Genomic DNA, 19,536 nt, shown 5'->3' with positions numbered 1-19,536 from the left:
GGTCTATTCAGGGGTACTGGAAAAGTGTGTCCGATCATTGGTCGAACCTCAGATCCAGGAGGAACAATGTGGGTTCCATCCTGGCCGTGGAACACTGGATCAGCTTTTTACCCTCACTAGGGTCCTTGAGGGGTCATGGCAGTTTGCCCATCCAGTCTACATATGTTTAGTGGACTTGAAGAAGGCTTTAGACCGTGTTCCTCGGGGTACACTGTGGGGGGGTGCTCCGTGAGTATGGGATTGGGAGCCAGTTTTTACAGGCTGTTCAGTCCCTATGCAAGCGGTGCAAGAGCTTGGTTCGCATTGCCAGCAGTAAGTCGGACACCGTCAGGGTGGGAGTTGGACTCCCCCAGGGCTGCCCATCGTCACAGATTCTGTTCATAATGTTTATGGACATAATTTCTCGGTGCGGCCAGCGGGAGGAGGGTTTCCGGTTAGGTGGCCTCAGGATTCCATCTCTGCTCTTTGCAGATGATGTGGTCCTGTTGGCGTCATCGTGCCGTGATCTTCAGCTCTCACTGGAGCGGTTCGCAGCCGAGTGCGAAGCAGCTGGGATGAAAATCAGCACCTCCAAATCTGAGGCCATGGTCCTCAACCGGAAAAGGGTGAATTGTTCTCTTCAGGTCGAGGGTGAGGTTATGCCTCAAGTGGAGGAGTTCAAGTATCTCAGGGTTTTGTTCACAAGTGAGAGAAGAATGGAGCATGAGATTGACAGACGGATCGGTGCAGCATCTGCAGTATTGCAGACTCTGTACCGGTCCGTTGTGGTGAAGAGTGAGCTGAGCTGTAAGGCAAAGCTCTCTGTTTACTGGTCAGTCTACGTTCCTCCCGTCACCTCTGTTCATGAATTCTGGGTAGTGACTGAAAGAATGAGATCGTGGATACAGGAGGTTGAAATGAGTTTCCTCTGGAGGGTAGCTGGACTCTCCTTTAGAGACAGGATGAGAAGTTCAGTTGTCAGGAGAGACAGAACCACTGCTCCACATCGAGAATAGACAGTTGAGGTGGTTTGTGCATCTGGTCAGGATGTTCCCTGAACGCCTCCCTAGGGAGGTGCTTTGGGCATGTCTGGCTGGGAGGAGACCCTTGGGAAGACCCAGGACACACTGGAGAGACTAGTTCTCTCTGTTGGTCTGGGAACATCTTGGAGTCCTACTGGAAGAGCTGGAAAAGAAATGTCTGGACCTCCCTGCTCAAACTGCTGCCCCCAAGACCTGAGTCCAGAACAAGAGGAAGATGATGGATGGATAATTGCTCAGTATTATTCCACATAACGTCACCTCAAAATGTCTGACCTATCCCTTCAACGTGTCTCAGATTAGAAAACATTTTAACAACAGATAAATACGACATATCTGCTATGTTGGGCAAAGGTGAGTTTTTTATTGCAGCATGGAAAAAGTAGGAAACAAAAAGCATCAAGGTCAAGTTAGTTTGAATTGTAGTCACACACAGGAGTGTGTGTGTGTGTGAATGTGTGTGTGGCTACTAATGCCAGTGTCTTTTGTTCAACTGAACCTGAAAATGATTAAGGAAAGCGAAACTTTAAGAGCTTAACTGTTATTTCTGTGAGCAAATTGTCAGAATCTCACAAGATTTCAAGGACATGATCTTTGCACCTTTGTCTGATGGTTGGAAATCTTTGAGGCTAAAATAAGTAGCTGACCAGTTTAAGAGCAGATAGACTGCAGCATGATGACTTAAAGCATCAAACATGTTCAGTGGAGACAGAGAAAGTGACATGAGAAACTCGGCAGGGAGACAAATCATTTATTGACATGTTTCAGTGCTACACCTCCACCATTTTCTGCCTCAGTCTTCTCCGTACAAAGTGCACAAACAAAGAACCACCACACAAACACATGAGCATGATATGAGACCAGGTACCACCTGATTTAATCAGGCGGACGTTAAGAGCTCTGAGAGAAGCTGGAGTGAAATGACGTAGAAAAGCAGCATCTGACCAAGTAGCAGCAGAATGAGGAGAAACTGGAACACATCAAGAGGGTGTGTTGGGAAGGCTGCTCTACTTCTCATGGTCCGCTGTTGTGACAAGACAGAGGTGGGTTCTGCTGTGACCACCAAGTTCTGCTAACAGCTATAGGTCCCGCTCCGTCTGATGAAACAGAAGGTGGGCAAAGTGGGTCGGGGGGAGAAGCGGAGGGTTGTGATTCAACCTCGTGTCTCCGTAAAGAGTTTGTCCAAAAACAAAAAAGACGTGAAGAGACCCTGTGAAGTTCAAAAGTTTGTCTGGAGAACAACAACGAAAGCTTTCCATGTGCTCAGAGTCTGAGTCCTGATGTCCACTCAGAGGCTCAGCTGGAGTGTGTGTGAGAGCAACGTTTGGTCAAACAGAAAAAAAACTAAACAACTAAATTAAGCCTCTGCTTTGCAGCTCTGTTGTTAAAGCCAAACGGAGGCTGAGCAGCACACCCACCATCCTTCTGAAGACAGATCAAGGAGAGTCAGAAAGCTCATCACAGCAGAAGATGGGGAAGGCAGAGTCAGTCCTCTCCAGTCCCTGTGGGTCTGCCAACACCATCTCTATCTCCTCCTGTCCATGACTGTCCACATGAAGAAGCTGAATGGAAGTTTGTCTGGTGATGGTGGGTGCATTTGTTTTAGGCAGGCAGACAGTACAGTGGCGCCCCCTGGTGCTGTGGAGAAGGAGAAGAGGGGGATGTGTGTCTACCGCTGAGCAGGCTCGCTGCCGGGCAGGGTGATGTTGCCCAGGTGGAGGACAGGAAGTGGGTGAGCCTCTGTGTTGAAAACCCAGCTCTCCAATGGCATCAGGTCATCGTTGGAGAATAGCAAGTACAGATACCTAAGGGAGAAGAGGTGGGATGGGAGGAGGCAGTTGGCAAAGACAGATAAGGGTTGAGAAGTTAGAGCGGGTAAGGAAGGTGAGGAAGAAGAAAGTAAATGACTGAACCAAACCAAACTGCAAATACAGAGCACAGAAAAAATACTCTTACAATAAGGCCCTATTTACATGGATACGATGGGGGAAACATGTTAATTAGAGTAAAAGATTTGCGTTGACATGGTCAGATTTTGGGTTTACATGTATCCGGAGGAAACAAAAAAAAAACAAAGGAAAAGGCCATTAAACCAGATCAGGGATGAAGAAGAGGAATTTAATACATTGGTGTCGCATACAAAACAGTCCGTCACCGGACAGTTTATTGGGTGACACCAAGGATGCTAGTGGGGAGTGGTGGCGCAGAGGTTAGAGAGATGGGCTTGTGATCCGAAGATCGCCGGTTCACGCCCCGGCCCCGACAACATCAAAATTGTGGGTGGGGTAGGTGAAGCACCCACACTTGCCCCCATCCTCATTCGCCCCACTCTGGGCCCATGAGCAAGGCCCTTAACCCCCATCTGCTCCCTAAACAGGTCTCTCTTGAAAATGAGTTCTCGTGGCTCAATGAGAATACCTGGATAAATAAAAGGTAAATGAAAAAAAAAAAATACGGTCATAAAAATTGATCTTTGCACAGACATGCCCTGCGGGCGTCTGCTTCGACTCTAATCCGGTACACGCGGACATCCACGGACTGACGTACGCCCGACTATGTGGGAGCCTTAAAGTGTAAACAGGACATGTATCCAACTTCCTCTTTCAGCTTTTCCCTCTTCAGGGGTCGCCACAGCGAGTCATCCTCTGAGCCATCTCACTCTGTCCTCACTCCAACTACCTCCATGTCCTCTAACTGTAAGGTCATAAGTCCAACAACAATGTAAAAATTCCTTCTGTAGTGGGTGCTAAAGCAAAAACATGCACCTTCTTCTAGACAGGACCAGCGATCATATTCTTCTCCTGGTTTCCTGCATCGTCTGTACTGTGATTTCCTGATGCATGCTCAATAATCCAGGTAGAAAAATCCAAAAAAGTTCAATCTGGTCCTCTGGACATTCAAAAAAACAAAAAACAAAACAAAGCAAAAAAAATCTAGAAACGTTTCGTCTCTCATTCAAGAGACTTCCTCAGTCTGAGGTGCTGTTTTCAGCTCAGTCTCTTACATAGCACCTTCTCAGAGTGGATCAACCAGTTTGCTGCTGACAACCAAAACCAGCTGATCACATGCTCAAGAAGGACCATCAGCCTAACAATGGGTCATTAGCACACTGATGGCTGTTTACTGTTCACAGAGGGTTGAGTGATACTAGCAATCACAGCATTGTAAGAGGGGGACAGTTGAACCCGGAGGCCTCCACCCCTGTTTAATGATGGACGATTTCTTTTCACAAAGATGGCCTCCTTTACTCCTCTCTCAAACCATCGTTCCTTTCTATCCAGGATGTGAACATCTTCATCCTTGAAAGAGTGACCGCTGGCCTGGAGATGAGTGTAGACCGCAGAGTCCTGGCCTGATGATGTTGATCTTCTGTGCTGGGCCATCCTTTTGGCCAGTGGCTGTTTAGTTTCCCCGATGTAAGACTGATCACAGCCCTCCTGACACTGAACAGCATACACAACATTACTCTGTTTGTGCCGGGGGACTAGATATTTGGGATGAACCAATCTTTGCCGTAATGTATTTTGGGGTTTAAAAGCCACTGGGACGTTATGTTTAGAAAATAAACGTCTCAGTTTCTCTGATACTCCCTCAACATACGGAATGACCACTGGTCTGGGTCTGGGTTCCTCCTTTTCACCTGATGGCTGACTGGAGTCCTGTTTGGGTTTCTTCTCTGCTTTCAGGAAGGCCCAGTTAGGATATCCACATTGCTCTAGAGCCTGTTTTGTGTAGGATTTCTCCTTCTGCCTGGCTCCCGAGTTAGTGGGGATGCTGTCTGCTCTGTGATACAGAGTCCTGATGACTCCTAACTTGTGCTCCAAAGGGTGATGGGAGTCAAACTGCAAATACTGGTCTGTGTGGGTGGGTTTGCGGTACACCTCGGTTTGCAAATGTCCTCTATCAGAGACTGAGACCTCACAGTCCAAGAAAGCCAACTTGCCATTTTTTACATCTTCTCGTGTGAACTTGATGTATTTATCCACAGAGTTGATGTGGTCAGTAAAATGTTGGATTTCCTGAGATGCTGGTTTTGGTTGTCAGCAACAAACTGGTTGATCCACTCTGAGAAGGTGCTATTTAAGAGACTGAGCTGAAAACAGCACCTCAGACAGAGGAAGTCTCTTGGATGAGAGACAAAACGTTTCTAGATTTTTTTTTGCTTTGTTTTGTTTTTTGTTTTTTTGAATGTCCAGAGGACCAGATTGAACTTTTTTGGATGTACTGTGATTGTTTGGTAAAAGTACATGAACACCCTTATTAAATAACATTTTCACCCGCCATAATAAGCTGTTCAGTTTGTATAAGAAATGATAGAGAAAACGGATGTGTTTACACTCGGTTAACAAACTGAACCGCTTTGATATGACTGATTCGCAGCTGACAGGAACAATTACAGGAATAGATACTAAGGACAGAAAAGGCTGCATAACACAAAAAGACTGAAATGCCACAGTCGGGGTGGAGGCTGACATTTCAAAACCTGCGCTCCAACATCAAATTCTGGAGACATTTGTTGCTTTGTGAGTTAAATCCATTGTGGAGGAAGACAGAGCAGCAGCCAGCAGGGCTGGCCATGACTGACTGAACAACTGGGAGTCAGCAGAGGGAGGCAGAGAGCCACCTTCACAATTCCCTCAGTTACAATCTGCTTTCGCTGCTCTGTGCAGTAACCAGACTTTACATCAGGTCATTTTCACAGATGTATACAATAAGTTCTTATTTTCTTCACTGCAGGTGTAAAAGAAAACACAGGTTGATTTTTAACAACTTACTTGAGCGTCTCAGCCAGGAAGAAGCTCTGCTGCACGTCATCATAGGTTGGACTGGATGAGTAGACGTCTTTGACTCCTGAGAAGCCTCCACTCACTCGGCAGTATTTATCAATGGCCTGAAGATGACAAGAATGGAGGCAGGGAAGAAAATAAACACAAATAATAATTATATAGAATATGTATGTATATATATATTTATATAACAGCAGCAAGCTTGATTGAAGTCCACGGTCACGGCACCAATGTAACAGTTGAGTAACCCGTCCTGTCATTAACACTCTCAGAGGCCGATGGGTTAGATGCGGTAGCACTTTACTGTAAATGAGTGGTTCAGAGCATAAACATAGCATGGTCAGCTCCTCTACTGGCACAAACATCACAGCAGAGCATTAGGAAGACTGTGAAGATTTTCAAATATCTGTTACAATGATTTTTAACAATATTCTTTTTAACATGTGATCGTATAGTGGTTTTAGCATTAATGTTTTACAATAAATCTAATACAATCTGTTTTAACCTGACATCCATTTTTTTTCAATGAAATAAGAAATTAGAAAAATAAATGGAGACAGCAGTTAAAATTAATTATTCAATTGCTCTACAACACCCTCTGGTGGTTCACATGCACGTTGTGTCGTCATGACAACCAACAGACATTGTGCAAACATAACTGACTTAACTCAGAGCATTTAGTATAACACAATTAATTACCCGTAAATGAGTGGTTTAGAGCATAAACATAGCGTGGTCAGCTTCTCTACTGACACAAATATCTATAAGAAAAATAACATCAGACATATCTAAAAAAGTTCAATCTGGTCCTCTGGACATTCAAAAAAACCAAAACAAAGCAAAACAACAAAAAATGTAGATACGTTTCGTCTCTTGCCCGAGACACTTCCTCAGTCTGAGGTGCTGTTTTCAGCTCAGTCTCTTACATAGCACCTTCTCAGAGTGGATCAACCAGTTTGCTGCTGACAACCAAAACCAGCTGATCACATGCTCAAGAAGGACCATCAGCCTAACAATGGGTCATTAGCACACTGATGACTGTTTACTACTCACAGAGGGCTGAGTGATACTAGCAATCACAGCATTGTAAGAGGGGGACAGTTGAACACGTAGGCCTCCACCCCTGTTTAACGATGGACGGTTTCTTTTCACAAAGATGGCCTCCTTTACTCCTCTCTCAAACCATCGTTCTTCTCTATCCAGGATGTGAACATCTTCATCCCTGAAAGAGTGACCTCTGGCCTGGAGATGAGTGTAGACCGCAGAGTCCTGGCCTGATGATGTTGATCTTCTGTGCTGGGCCATCCTTTTGGCCAGTGGCTGTTTTGTTTCCCCGATGTAAGACTGATCACAGCCCTCCTGACACTGAACAGCATACACAACAGTACTCTGTTTGTGCCGGGGGACTGGATCTTTGGGATGAACCAGTCTTTGCCGTAATGTATTTTGGGGTTTAAACGCCACTGGGACGTTATGTTTAGAAAATAAACGTCTCAGTTTCTCTGATACTCCCTCAACATGTTCCTCAAAAAGAATTTGATTGGTCTCATTTGACGTTCTCTGTTGCACTTTCAACATAAGCTCTCGACCTTGACCTCTCTAAGTGGCTTTAAGAATCTGTTGGACTCCTGGCAGGGACCAACGCAGACATGTTCCTGTTTTTAGTTTTCTACATTCGCCTTACAATCTAGCTGTTTTTTTTTAATTTTTTTTTACCTTTTTCTTTTAGCCATCCTATTTGTAAAAAAAAAACAAAAAAACGGAGTGGCATCAAGTTTTAGGAGTTATATTTTGTCATTTTTCAAAAATGGACTCAGCATGAGCAGAAGATGAGGCAGAAGACCATGGAGAATATTGTTTTTCACACAAGGCAGCTGACGGCTCCATATAAGGTCAGAGAAATGCGTGTTTGTTTGCCCTGCACTGTACTCCACTTCTTGCTTGTGGAACGGGGCCAGTCTGTTTACACTCACACTGCACTCGGACCGCGCTGGAGTTTTCTTCTACTGGACCGAGACCTAGGTTTTAGCCTGGGCCAGAGTTCGCCTTTTTGTTCCGTGACAGAGTTCGATGACGCGTTCACACCTCCCCAAACGAACCGGACTTTCTAGGAAAACGAGCTAGAGATTGATTAAAGCGGACTAAACAGGGCTGGTGTGAATGCACCCTGAGAAATCTGGACAGGGTGTTAAAAACATCTGTCAGAACTGACCAAGGCTGGGACAGGACCAGTACATATGAACCAGTGTGGCCTCAGCAGTTTTGTATTTGTCAAAGTATGGGGTGATTTCCGGATAGATACGAGACAGTTTGCTTTTGGAGAAGTGGGCTCTATGTACCACTTTAAACTGAATAAAACAATGGCGTGCACACAGATATGATGTATTAATAAGTTTAAGTATAGAAGTATAGAAGATAGTTAATCCAAGATGGCGCCAAGTACGGTTGCCCTGGCATTCTGGTGCACTCTGTTTTTTCAGTTTTTGTGCGTTAATCATGTGTTTGCGTGCTCCTACACTCGCGAGGAGCTACTAAACATCAGAATTACAACCCATGAGGATATTACTCCAGTTTTTTTAGTGCCTGCTGTAGAATTTGTGCACTTTTTGGCCAAAAGAGCGAGACTTCGTAAGAGGGGCAGAAGAGCCGGAGCGCTCGTGCGTCTCCGGAGGCGCGGTACACGCACGCCTTTACCTGGAATATTCCTCTCCAACGTCCGTTCCCTCTACAACAAAATGGACGAGATAGCGCTGCTGATGAGAAGGAACAGCGATTTTTCCTCCGCCTGTGTGCTGTGCTTCACGGAAACATGGCTCAACGAGCAGACCCCGGACTTCGCGCTCCATCTCGAGGGGTTCCAGCTCCTCCACGCTGACAGACAGCGGGAACTTTCCGGAGGAAAGAAAAAAGGCGGAGGAGTCTGTTTCATTATCAACAACGCCTGGTGCTCCAACGTGACAGTGATCTCCCAGCACTGCTCTCCTTCTCTGGAATATCTATTCATAAACTGCAAACCGTTCTACTCTCCACGTGAGTTCACTTCATTCATTCTGGCTGCTGTTTACATCCCACCATGCGTGGACGTGCACGAGGCTGAGCGCGCGCTCGCGAACCAGATTATGAGTGTAGAGCGGACTTTTCCGGACTCCCTTGTTATTATCCTTGGAGATTTTAACAAAGCAAACCTCAGGCATGAACTACCTAAATATAAACAGTTTATTAAATGCCTGACCAGAGAGGGGAACACGCTGGATCACTGTTACACCACAGTGAGCGGTGCTTATCATGCTGTGCCTCGTGCTGCCCTGGGTCTCTCAGATCATGAGATGATTCACCTCATACCTGCATACAGACAGAGACTGAAGCTCTCAAAACCTGTGGTGAGGACACCCAAAAAGTGGACCAGTGAAGCTGTGAAGGAGCTACGCACGTGTTTGGACACCACAGACTGGGACCTGTTCAGGGCTTCTACAGACAGTCTAGACAAATACACAAACACTGTGACGTCATATATACATTTCTGTGAGGATAGCATCATCCCATCACGCTCCAGAGTCATTTTCAATAATGATAAACCCTGGTTCACATCCAAACTAAGACAGCTTCGTCAGCAGAAGGAGGCTGCTTTCAGAGAGGGGGACAGAGACAACTACAGACGTGCAAAGTATGGATTTAGCAGGGAGGTGTCGAAGGCTAAATCCAGGTACAACACACGGCTGGAACAACAGTTCTCTGCAAACGACTGCCTCTGTCTGGAGGGGGCTGAAAGAGATAACTAATTACAAGCCCAGAGCACCTCATTCTACAGACAATCTCAAACTGGCAAACTATCTGAACAACTTCTATTCTATATAGACAGGTGATCCTTGATGAGTGGACGCTGGCGCATTTTGCCGCCACTGCTCGTCGGTAAACTTTAGACATTTTATTTCCTTTTCTGCAAATTTTTTAACCGTCTTGTGATCGCTAATCGACGGTTACTACATTTGCCTGCCTTCAATCCAGCTTTTACCACACTGTGATTGTGTGCTATCAAGTCAAATGATATTGGCTTACCTGTCAAACACCGACCAGCTTCATGCCCTCATTTGACTCCTTCGCCTCACGATGTGGAGCAGTCATTTTTATGCCTGGTTTCTACTTGTATGGACTCTCCTGTCACTCCTCACTGAACCTGTGGCAGTTCTACAATATTCCGCTGATGAACTTCTTCGGCTGTGTTGGCACCAGCCCAATCCTTCGCCGGTGATGTTGTATCTCCACCCAGACATTGCTTTCCTGCCCTGCCGGAGATACATCCACCGTGGGTCTCACCGTAACTTCCAGCTCGACAGGTCAAAACCCATCCACTCATTTTGGACCAACAACCATCGAGCTCCCAGAAAAGCCACCCGGTCTTCAGATCGCAACATGTTAGCCAGCCTAGCCAGGTCAGCTAACCCATCTGCTAACTCCACGTCTGTCAACTTTGGTCTGCTCAACATCCGTTCTCTCACGGAAAAAAGGACATCACATCCAGGATCTCCTCACCGACTGTAAGCTTGACTTTCTCTGTTTGACAGAAACTTGGCTACAATCTCTGGACTTTTCACGACTCAATGACTCCACTCCACTTGGCTTTGTTTACATCTCTCAACCCCGCAGCTCCGGTCGCGGGGGTGGTCTCGCGATAATTCATTGCGAGAGTTGGAAGGTTTTGCCTGTGAGTGTTCCTGAGGTCAGCTCTTTTGAGAGCGTTGTGTGTAAACTGTCTGGACCCACCCCCACCATCATTGCCACTGTTTATCGCCCCCCAAGACCTCACAAAGATTTTTTAAATGAATTTTCTGCCTTTCTTTCTCAACTGTCTGCCATGTCACCTAATATTATTTTATTGGGAGATTTTAATATCCATATTGACAATCTTAACCTTTCACTCACCAATGATTTTCTATCCTGCATGGAGAGTTCTGGATTAAATATACATGTTGATTTTTCCACCCATATTAAAGGACATACACTGGACTTGATTTGTTGTTCTGGACTTACACTTGTTGACTGCAAATACGATGAACTCACCTTTTCTGACCATTTTTTCCTTTCATTCCATATTCCTCTGTGTGTTTCATCAACCAAGACAGCCCGACTCATCTCGTTCAGGAATATTAAAGACATCAATTTGGATTCCCTTTCCACTGATATTTCTTCCACTCTGATCCCTGATCATCTTCTGACTCTGGATCAACTCACTGTTCAATACAATTATCACTTAACCCATATTCTCAACTCCCTTGCTCCTGTTAAAACTCGATCTGTTACCTTTACTCATTCTGCCCCCTGGTTTACTTCTGAACTTGGGACCATCAAAGCCAAATGTTGTCAACTTGAACAACTCTACAAAAAAATCCGGTCTTACCATCCACAGGGACATGTACATTTCGCATACATCACACTACAAGAACTTGATCTCACAAACTAAACATTCTTATTACTCTGGCCTCATTTCTTCTAACAAAGGTAACACAAAGATCCTGTTTTCATTACTCAACAATACTTTTCACCCTCCTGACTCTCTTCCCTCTCACTTCTACTCAGACAACACATGTAATTCTCTCATGTTCTTTTTTAACAATAAAATCAGTCAAATTCATCAGCAACTTTGTCCTGTCTCTCCTCTTTCTCCCTCCTCTGTACCTTATCCGCCTAGTCAACCTTTTTCTGTCTTTCAGCTTCCTCCTGCCTCTGAAATAGCCAAACTTATCCATAAATCCAAGCCTTCTACATGCTCACTGGATCCTCTCCCTACAGCGCTTGTTAAATCTTGCATTTTGTCACTTCTTCCGTTCATTTCTGCCATCATTCACTCTTCTCTTTCCTCTGAAACTGTCCAAGTTATTTTCAAAACTGCAGTTATCACTCCAATCCTTAAAAAACCTGGATTGGATTCCGATACTTTCGATAATCTCCGTGCTATTTCTAACCTTCCATTCTCCAAAATTCTGGAAAAAACAGTCGCCTCTCAACTCCACCTTCATTTAACCGATAACAGTCTATATGAACAGTTCCAGTCTGGTTTCCGCCCGGTCATAGCACAGAATCTGCTCTCCTCACTATCACCAACTCTCTTCTTATGGCAGCAGATTCTGGATTACTTTCTCTCCTCATCCTCCTCGATCTCAGTGCGGCTTTTGATACCATCTCCCACAACATTCTCCTCCACAGACTTTCATCCATTGGCATCACCCACACACCCCTCGCTTGGTTTCAGTCATATCTCTCTGGCCGCACTCAGTTCATCCAACTGCAATCATTCAGATCCCATTCCTCTCCTGTGACTTCAGGTGTGCCCCAAGGCTCTGTCCTGGGGCCCCTTCTTTTCATCATCTACCTTCTCCCCCTTGGTAATATCTTTCGTAAATTTAACATCCATTTCCACTGTTTTGCCGATAACACCCAGCTCTTTTTATCCACTGCACCTAACTCTTCACTTCCTCCCTCCTTCCTCACTTCCTGCTTAGCTGAAATTAAATCCTGGTTCACGTCTAACTTCCTGAAATTAAACAGTGATAAAACAGAGTTTCTACTCATTGGCACTAAATCCACCTTATCTAAAGTTAACAGTTTCTCACTCACCATCGACAACTCCTTGGTTTCTCCCTCCCCTCACGTCAAGAGTCTGGGTGTCATTCTTGACAGCACTCTCTCTTTCCACTCTCACATCAACAGTATTACCCGGTCTGCATATTTCCACCTTCGAAATATCAACCGTCTCCGTCCATCCCTCTCTCCACACTCTGCTTCCATCCTGGTCCACAGTCTGGTCATTTCTCGAATTGATTACTGTAACTCTCTCCTCTTTGGTCTGCCTCACAAATTAATCCGTAAGCTTCAAATGGTTCAAAATTCAGCTGCCCGCATCGTCACCAAAACCCCCTCATTTCACCACATCACCCCAGTTTTACAGCAACTTCACTGGCTTCCAGTCACATTCAGAATTGAATTTAAAATCTTGTTGTTCACTTTCAAGGCCATCCACAACCTTGTCCCTCCTTACCTGTTAGATCTCCTGCACATTACCACCCATTCACGCTCCCTTCGTTCTTCCACTTTCATCCACCTTAACATGCCTCTTGTCCGCCTCAGCACCATGGGACACAGAGCCTTTTCTCACTCTGCTCCCCAGCTCTGGAATGCTCTTCCCCCAGACATCCGTAACATTGACTGCCTTCTGACCTTCAAATCAAAACTCAAAACTCATCTGTTCAAGCTAGCCTTTCCACTTTAACTGTTATTTTTAAATGTTATTTTCTTTTTGGTTTAGTGTTTTTAATAGTTATTTTATATTGTTTAATACTGTGTTTTTAATGCTGTGAAGTGTCCTTGGGTGTTTTGAAAGGCGCTGACAAATAAAATGCATTATTATTCACGCTTTGAAGTCATGGACTCACATTCCTCCATCCTCCACACCACCTCCAGCTCAACTGGTTTAACTATTGGTTAAACGACTTTGGACTGCCCTCGACAACCCCCTGCTATCTCTGTACAACAGGATGAAGTAAGGAGGCTTTTTAAAAGGCTGAACACACATAAGGCTGCAGGCCCAGACCTTGTGTCACCCTCCACGCTGAGACACTGTGCTGGAGAGTTGGCTTTGGTCTTCACAGGGATCTTCAACTCGTCTTTGGAGTTATGCCACGTCCCAGCCTGTTTCAAGTCCTCCATCATCGTCCCTGTCCCCAAGAAGCCATGTGTCACAGGACTAAATGACTACAGACCTGTAGCTCTCACATCTGTAGTCATGAAAACCTTTGAACGTTTTATCTCACCTCAAGTCCATCACCAACCCCCTCATGGACCCCCTGCATTTTGCATACAGGGTCAACAGGTCTGTAGATGATGCAATAAACCTGGCTCTCCACTTCATCCTGCAGCACCTGGACTCCCCAGGAACCTACGCCAGAATCCTGTTCGTGGACTTCAGCTCTGCATTTAACACCATCCTCCCTGCTCTGCTCCAAGACAAGCTCTCCCTGCTCCATGTACCTGACTCCACCTGCAGGTGGATCACAGACTTCCTGACAGACCGGAGTCAGTGCATGCGGCTGGGGAGAGCTGTCTCGGACACTCAGACTGTAAGCACAGGATCTCCACAGGGCTGTGTGCTTTCCCCCCTGCTTTTCTCCCTGTACACCAACTGCTGCACTTCCAGCCACGACTCTGTGAAACTTATTAAGTTTGCAGATGACACCACCCTCATCGGGCTCATCTCGGACGGTGATGAGTCTGCATACAGGAGGGAGGTGGACCGGCTGGTAACCTGGTACAGCAGCCACAACCTGGAACTCAATGCCCGGAAGACAGTGGAGATGATTGTGGACTTCACGAAAGCCACAGCCCCTCTGCCCCCACTCACCTGTAATGATACCCCCATCACCACTGCAAACTCTTATCGGTTCCTCGGCACCACCATCACCCAGGACCTCAAGTGGGAGCCAACCATCAGCTCCCTCATCAAGAAGGCCCAGCAGAGACTGTACTTCCTGCAACAGCTGAAGAAGGCCAAGCTGCCGGCCAAGCTGATGGTGCAGTTCTACACGGCCATCATCGAGTCCATCCTCAGCTCCTCCATCATGGTGTGGTACGCTAGGGCCACTGCCAGGGACAGACTCAGACTGCAACGTGTTGTGCGCTCAGCTGAGAAGGTGATCGGCTGCAGCCTTTCATCCCTCCACAACCTGTACGTCTCCAGGACTGTGAGGCGAGCAGGTCGGATCACAGCTGACCCTGCTCACCCTGCACAAGGTCTGTTCGAACCACTCCCCTCAGGCAGGAGGTTTCAGTCCATTCGGACCAGAACCTCCCGCCAAAAGAACAGTTTCTTCCCCTCTGCTGTTGGACTCCTGAACACTCATAATGTTACCTCATAATTTCTACTTTGGTCACATTACATCTGTATTATAATTGAATACTCCATCTGTACTGTTTTCTAAGCTTTTTTATTGTTTTCTATTGTATGGGTGTACACATGTTTTATGTTATGTTTTCATTTTTACTTTATTTTACTTTATTACTATTTGCACCTTTATGTCGAAGCAAATTCCTAGTTTGTGAACCTCGTTCATTGACATGGCAATAATAAACTGATTCTGATTTTGAGAAGCCCATGTCTCGTCTGGAATGGTCATGCCCAGGTCCTCCTCCCATAAAGTTTTGAGTTTGGGTGACGAGGTCTCCATCATGTTCAGCATTAGAATGTAAAGCCTTGAAATCAGCCCTTTATGGGTCGGGTTCAATTGTAAGATGATTTCCAACAGTGTAGGCTCTGGTAGAGAAACTGAGCCTGAAAGATGGGACTGAATAACATTTCTGGCTTGTAAACATCTGAAAAAGTGGGATTGTGGTAGACCGTACTTATTGCTAAGTTGTTCAAATGATGCCAATTTCTTCTCAATGAAAAGGTCCTTAAGATGAGTAAGACCGCTCCTGTGCCACCCCAGGAACACCCCATCCTGAACAGATGGTTTAAACAAATGGTTAAGTGCAATGGGGCTTAGAGGGGAAAAATCCTGAAGTTTAAAATATTTCCTAAACTGGCCCCATATTTTTAGTGAATGTTTCACTACAGGATTTAAAATGGAGTTGGGTGAGGAGAGTGAAAGTGGAGAACAAAGCATAGCCGGTATAGATATATTATTGTTGCTGTGGAATTCCATAGTCACCCAGTCAGGGCAGTTACTCAGGCTATGGTAAAAATACCAGAACACTAAGCATCTGATGTTAGCAGCCCAATAATAAAACCAAAAGTTGGGGAGGCCAACCCCCCTCCTCTAGGTTTTTGAAGATGCATCTTATCAATTCCCCTTCATGTCCACCAAGAAGCCCGTGAAATCGCGTTCCTCATAAATCTACCCATTATTTCTAGAAACAATGTTTATAGGCTAAAAGACGTTGTAAATGTTTGAAATTGGAACGGAGAAACCTATGTCAAAATCAACACACCAACCATTGTGGCCTACCATGATAATACTCCTAATCTGTATCTTGCTCCAAATTTTAATATGTGTACCCTCACCCGAGACATACACTATCTGCCCTAGCAAGCCATTCATGCGTGACAACACCATCGGCATTTGCAGAATTGACACAGTGTCAAAAGACTCTAAATGCACCACTACTTTGACCTCACATTGCCAAATTACTACGACCCAAGTGGAAATAGTGAGGTCCCGTTGGTTAGTTATGTTAAAGACGGGAGCTGGCTGCGGACCACCGGATCCAGAAACCCCCTCCAGCCCACGTCTTTACCCCCGGCTCAAACCTCCCTCGGAAGTGGCAACTCATGCTAACAAATAAATCAAGGAAATGTCAATTAAGTTTTATCAACTATATTAAAAAAGGCAGGAAAAGACTTCAAGTTACAGCGCTGGACTCTCCGGACTGTGACGCGTTCACAGAGCCAGAAGAGCCTCGAAGTCCCGTGTCATTTCTAATTTATGGGGTCCTATGACTCCTCCTTTTGCAGAAGGGGAGCTCAGCCTATCAGTGTATGAGGGGGCATGGCTAAGTGTGGTCTTATGTGGACTGACGTGTTAGGAAATATGAGACGGTGCTTCAAAGCCTTTCTACGTGATGTGGCAAGCAGACTAAACTATTTGACAGATATTGAAATCCCAGGGAGACACTCTTGAGAGCTGCTGGCCCAGTTTAACCAAATCAGAACCGGGTCATAATTTCATTATAATCCCGTCTCTGAGCAGATCAAAACCATAAGACCAGTCTAGATTAAAAATATCCTAACAGTTAACACCCCAGCAAGATATGCTAAAATAGCTTATGACAACACAACACTTCCACCCGTGTTAATCTCCCAGTAAAAACAATGTGGATTACAGTTCCTGAGGGTGCTATAGTTCACATTGATGAAGTTGCCCTTTTCTACCTATATCCAGATCAATATGAAGCTGATCTCGAAGTCCCTGACTTCTTTAGGAACTTTACCTTAGAACTAGATGCGAAAACCATTGAACATCTACAATTCAAGGGCACCAAGATCATTGACGTAGGACCCGTACATCAAGTGCTGAAAGAAATAACAACACACTCTAAAACCCCGGTCCAAACCCTAAGCTATGCATGGTCTACAGCTGACACTTTGATTATGGCTTTAGTTATCTTAGGCTATCTTAGTACCACAGTCATTGTGTTCTTGTATCTCCACCGTACTAGGTCTCTACAAGGTCAAATCAACAAATGTACTACCCATTTGTCCAAATTAGTCAAACGAAAGAGAACCAGACTCCCTCAGGCAGTCTTAGAACTCAGCCAACTACATGACGAGGGAGACTTAAACGAGTCGACCAGCTCACATGCCCCTGGAATATTGGAACTTACCAACATCCCCTAGTTCTAAGCTTCCAATTTTTGTTTTATTTTTCCCCAAATTCTCCTCTTTCATGTTTTATGTCCCTTGACCATTAGATTAGACTACTTTTGTTCCACGCGTGTGTATACAAAAGTCGAGGCATTAGAATTTTTATTTACTCAAATAAACTTAGAATGATTTAGTTTGTTATATTAGTTGTAGATGAACATATTCTGTGATATATTCATAAATTAAACGGATTCTTTCATTTTTCTGGACTGGATAATATCGTGCATTGAATAATTAAAAACGTAACGTGAGACGTTAATTTCCTTTGACCCATCAAAATGAACGTGGTCATTTATTTTCAGAATCAAAATTTAAGATCACACATTTACATTAATTGGCAAATTAAAAATAACAACATGGCTAATTTAGCAAGTTTTACAAGGAGGAAACAATACGGCGATTGTTTCCCTTGCTTCCAGCTGTACAACAGACATTTCTAAAAATATCTGGAATGATCTGCTAGCAGGATAGAAGAATTTTAAAGATGGAAAATGAAGTTTATCTTGAGAGAGATGGGTGAGGGAATTTGTCTGTTATAACCAGAACAGCATGCTCCTTCTAGACCAGCTTAAACCACGGTACACTTTGGTTGAGATCGACTCTTTACCTTTGCAGATGATAGTTTCAGCGTTGGTGTAGAGCTTTCCTTTCAACTCTTCCAGCGTCTCCGTAAGAACAGCTAAACCTCAGGAGTCGTGAGATCATCCAGAACAGACATTTCATAATTCCCCTGATCTTCTCTCGTCAGCTTAGTTACTCTTCCTCCAGCATCCTGAATTCCAGCCTTCTGAACTCTGGAACTCTCTCGGAACCAACTCACAGCATTCTCTCAGCGTTCTCCTCAGCGTTCTTCCCAGAACTGCCGAGAACTTCTCAGAACTACTGAGCTCTCCAGAACTCGTGAACTCCTCCTCTGAACTCGACTGGAGCTGGAACCTCCCCACTCTCTGTTCTTCTCGAGCTCCTGCAGAACTGCTGTGAACTAGGAAGTGTTGCACCTTTTAAAAAGGGTCACTTCCGGTTCATTTGAGGACTTTCTGATTGGTCGGTTGGACCAAACAGAGGTGTGTTTTTGTGATGTAAGGTGTTATTAAAAAGTCAAGGAAAAAGATTAAGTGTTTAAGAACAGACAGAAGATTGTTATGAAGAACTCAGACTTCGTGGAGTCAACTCTCTCATATCTGCCTGAAAAAGTTAAACATGACATTTCTTTTTCAGTAAACTTGCAGTTGACCGAAACTTGAACTTTGACCAACTTACACAACTTGCTCATTGAAGACAGAAAATCAGACAATGCATCATTAACCTGATTTCTACTTTGAATGAGGATTAAAATCACTAATACTGTTTCACAGTTGATTTAAAAATGAGTAGTTCACTTCAACATTTGAAAATGGTTTGAACTAAACACAATTTGATTATCAAGACATTTGTAAAATAGTAATGATAATAGAAAAAGAGAGTGTTCTTTCAATTGATCAGTGCAGGACACTTAGAAAGTCTTCTGGATGGACCCAATCTTGTGTTTCTGGACTCAAATCAATGAAATACAGTTCTTTTTTCAGGAAGGCCCCTCAAGGCCAGATTTGACCTGAGGCCTAGTTCACTACAGTCCCCCCTTTGGAAATCATCGCCTGTCCATGGGGATGAATTCCAACATGAACTTACGCCTTCGAATGTCCCTGGTCTTGATGTAATCCAGCAAGGAAAACAAAAGTCAAAGGATGTAATCCATAATGTTGTTGGTAATTCCATTGTAGCAATGCTTTAACCCCTTGGAAACAGAGTCTGTAATCCATTGGAAAAAGTCATATAATCCACAACGATTAATCCACAACGATTGGAAGTGTTGATTGGTCAGCATACAGAGGGGTTCCCTTGGATTGAACTGAAGATGCGGCCACTGGATGAAGAGTGGAGACCAACGTCAGGATTGCAGGTCTCCTCCAGCGAAGGTCGTTGCTGGTTGGATGTCCAGTCTGTGCCGTTCTGGTTCAATGTGACATGCAATTATGTGGTTTAAGGTGGGCTTATGAAGGGGATTTTACATAAGGCCTTAAACTATATGCACCTGGTGTGTAAGCTATTATGATTGAGAATAGCTACAGCTACCAGTTAAGGGATGGAACATGCTGAAAAGGGTAACTATAGGGATTTATACCTATAGAAGAGTGTTCCAAACTATTTTTCCATTCCTAACTTGGTTTAAGTTAGCTTTACATGGCAAAATATAGTTTGGTTCAATTGTCTGTTGTCTTTTAGACGAACGACTTGAGATTGGGTGTTTGGTTTCCCCATAAATGTTTTTGGAAGTCTATGG

The 19,536-nt window shown here is 44.6% G+C and overlaps 1 protein-coding gene across 1 annotated transcript in view; it reads right to left on the bottom strand.

Annotated features, from left to right (window-relative positions):
- Positions 1-1,762: 1,762 nt before the first annotated feature.
- Positions 1,763-19,536, bottom strand: part of man1a2 (mannosidase, alpha, class 1A, member 2) — a gene marked incomplete in the record, with an annotated part of 364,168 nt that continues 346,394 nt past the window's right edge. Inside the window, 2 exon segments of the mRNA XM_037687118.1 lie at positions 1,763-2,824; positions 5,795-5,910. Coding sequence (XP_037543046.1) covers positions 2,689-2,824; positions 5,795-5,910 — 252 coding nt within the window.

The sequence above is a fragment of the Nematolebias whitei genome, chromosome 13 (assembly GCF_014905685.2).
Source record: "Nematolebias whitei isolate Nwh7 chromosome 13, NemWhi1, whole genome shotgun sequence".
Lineage (NCBI taxonomy): Eukaryota > Metazoa > Chordata > Actinopteri > Cyprinodontiformes > Rivulidae > Nematolebias > Nematolebias whitei.
The sequence above is the reverse complement of the archived record's forward strand: the minus strand, read 5'-3'. Positions and strand labels throughout refer to the sequence as shown.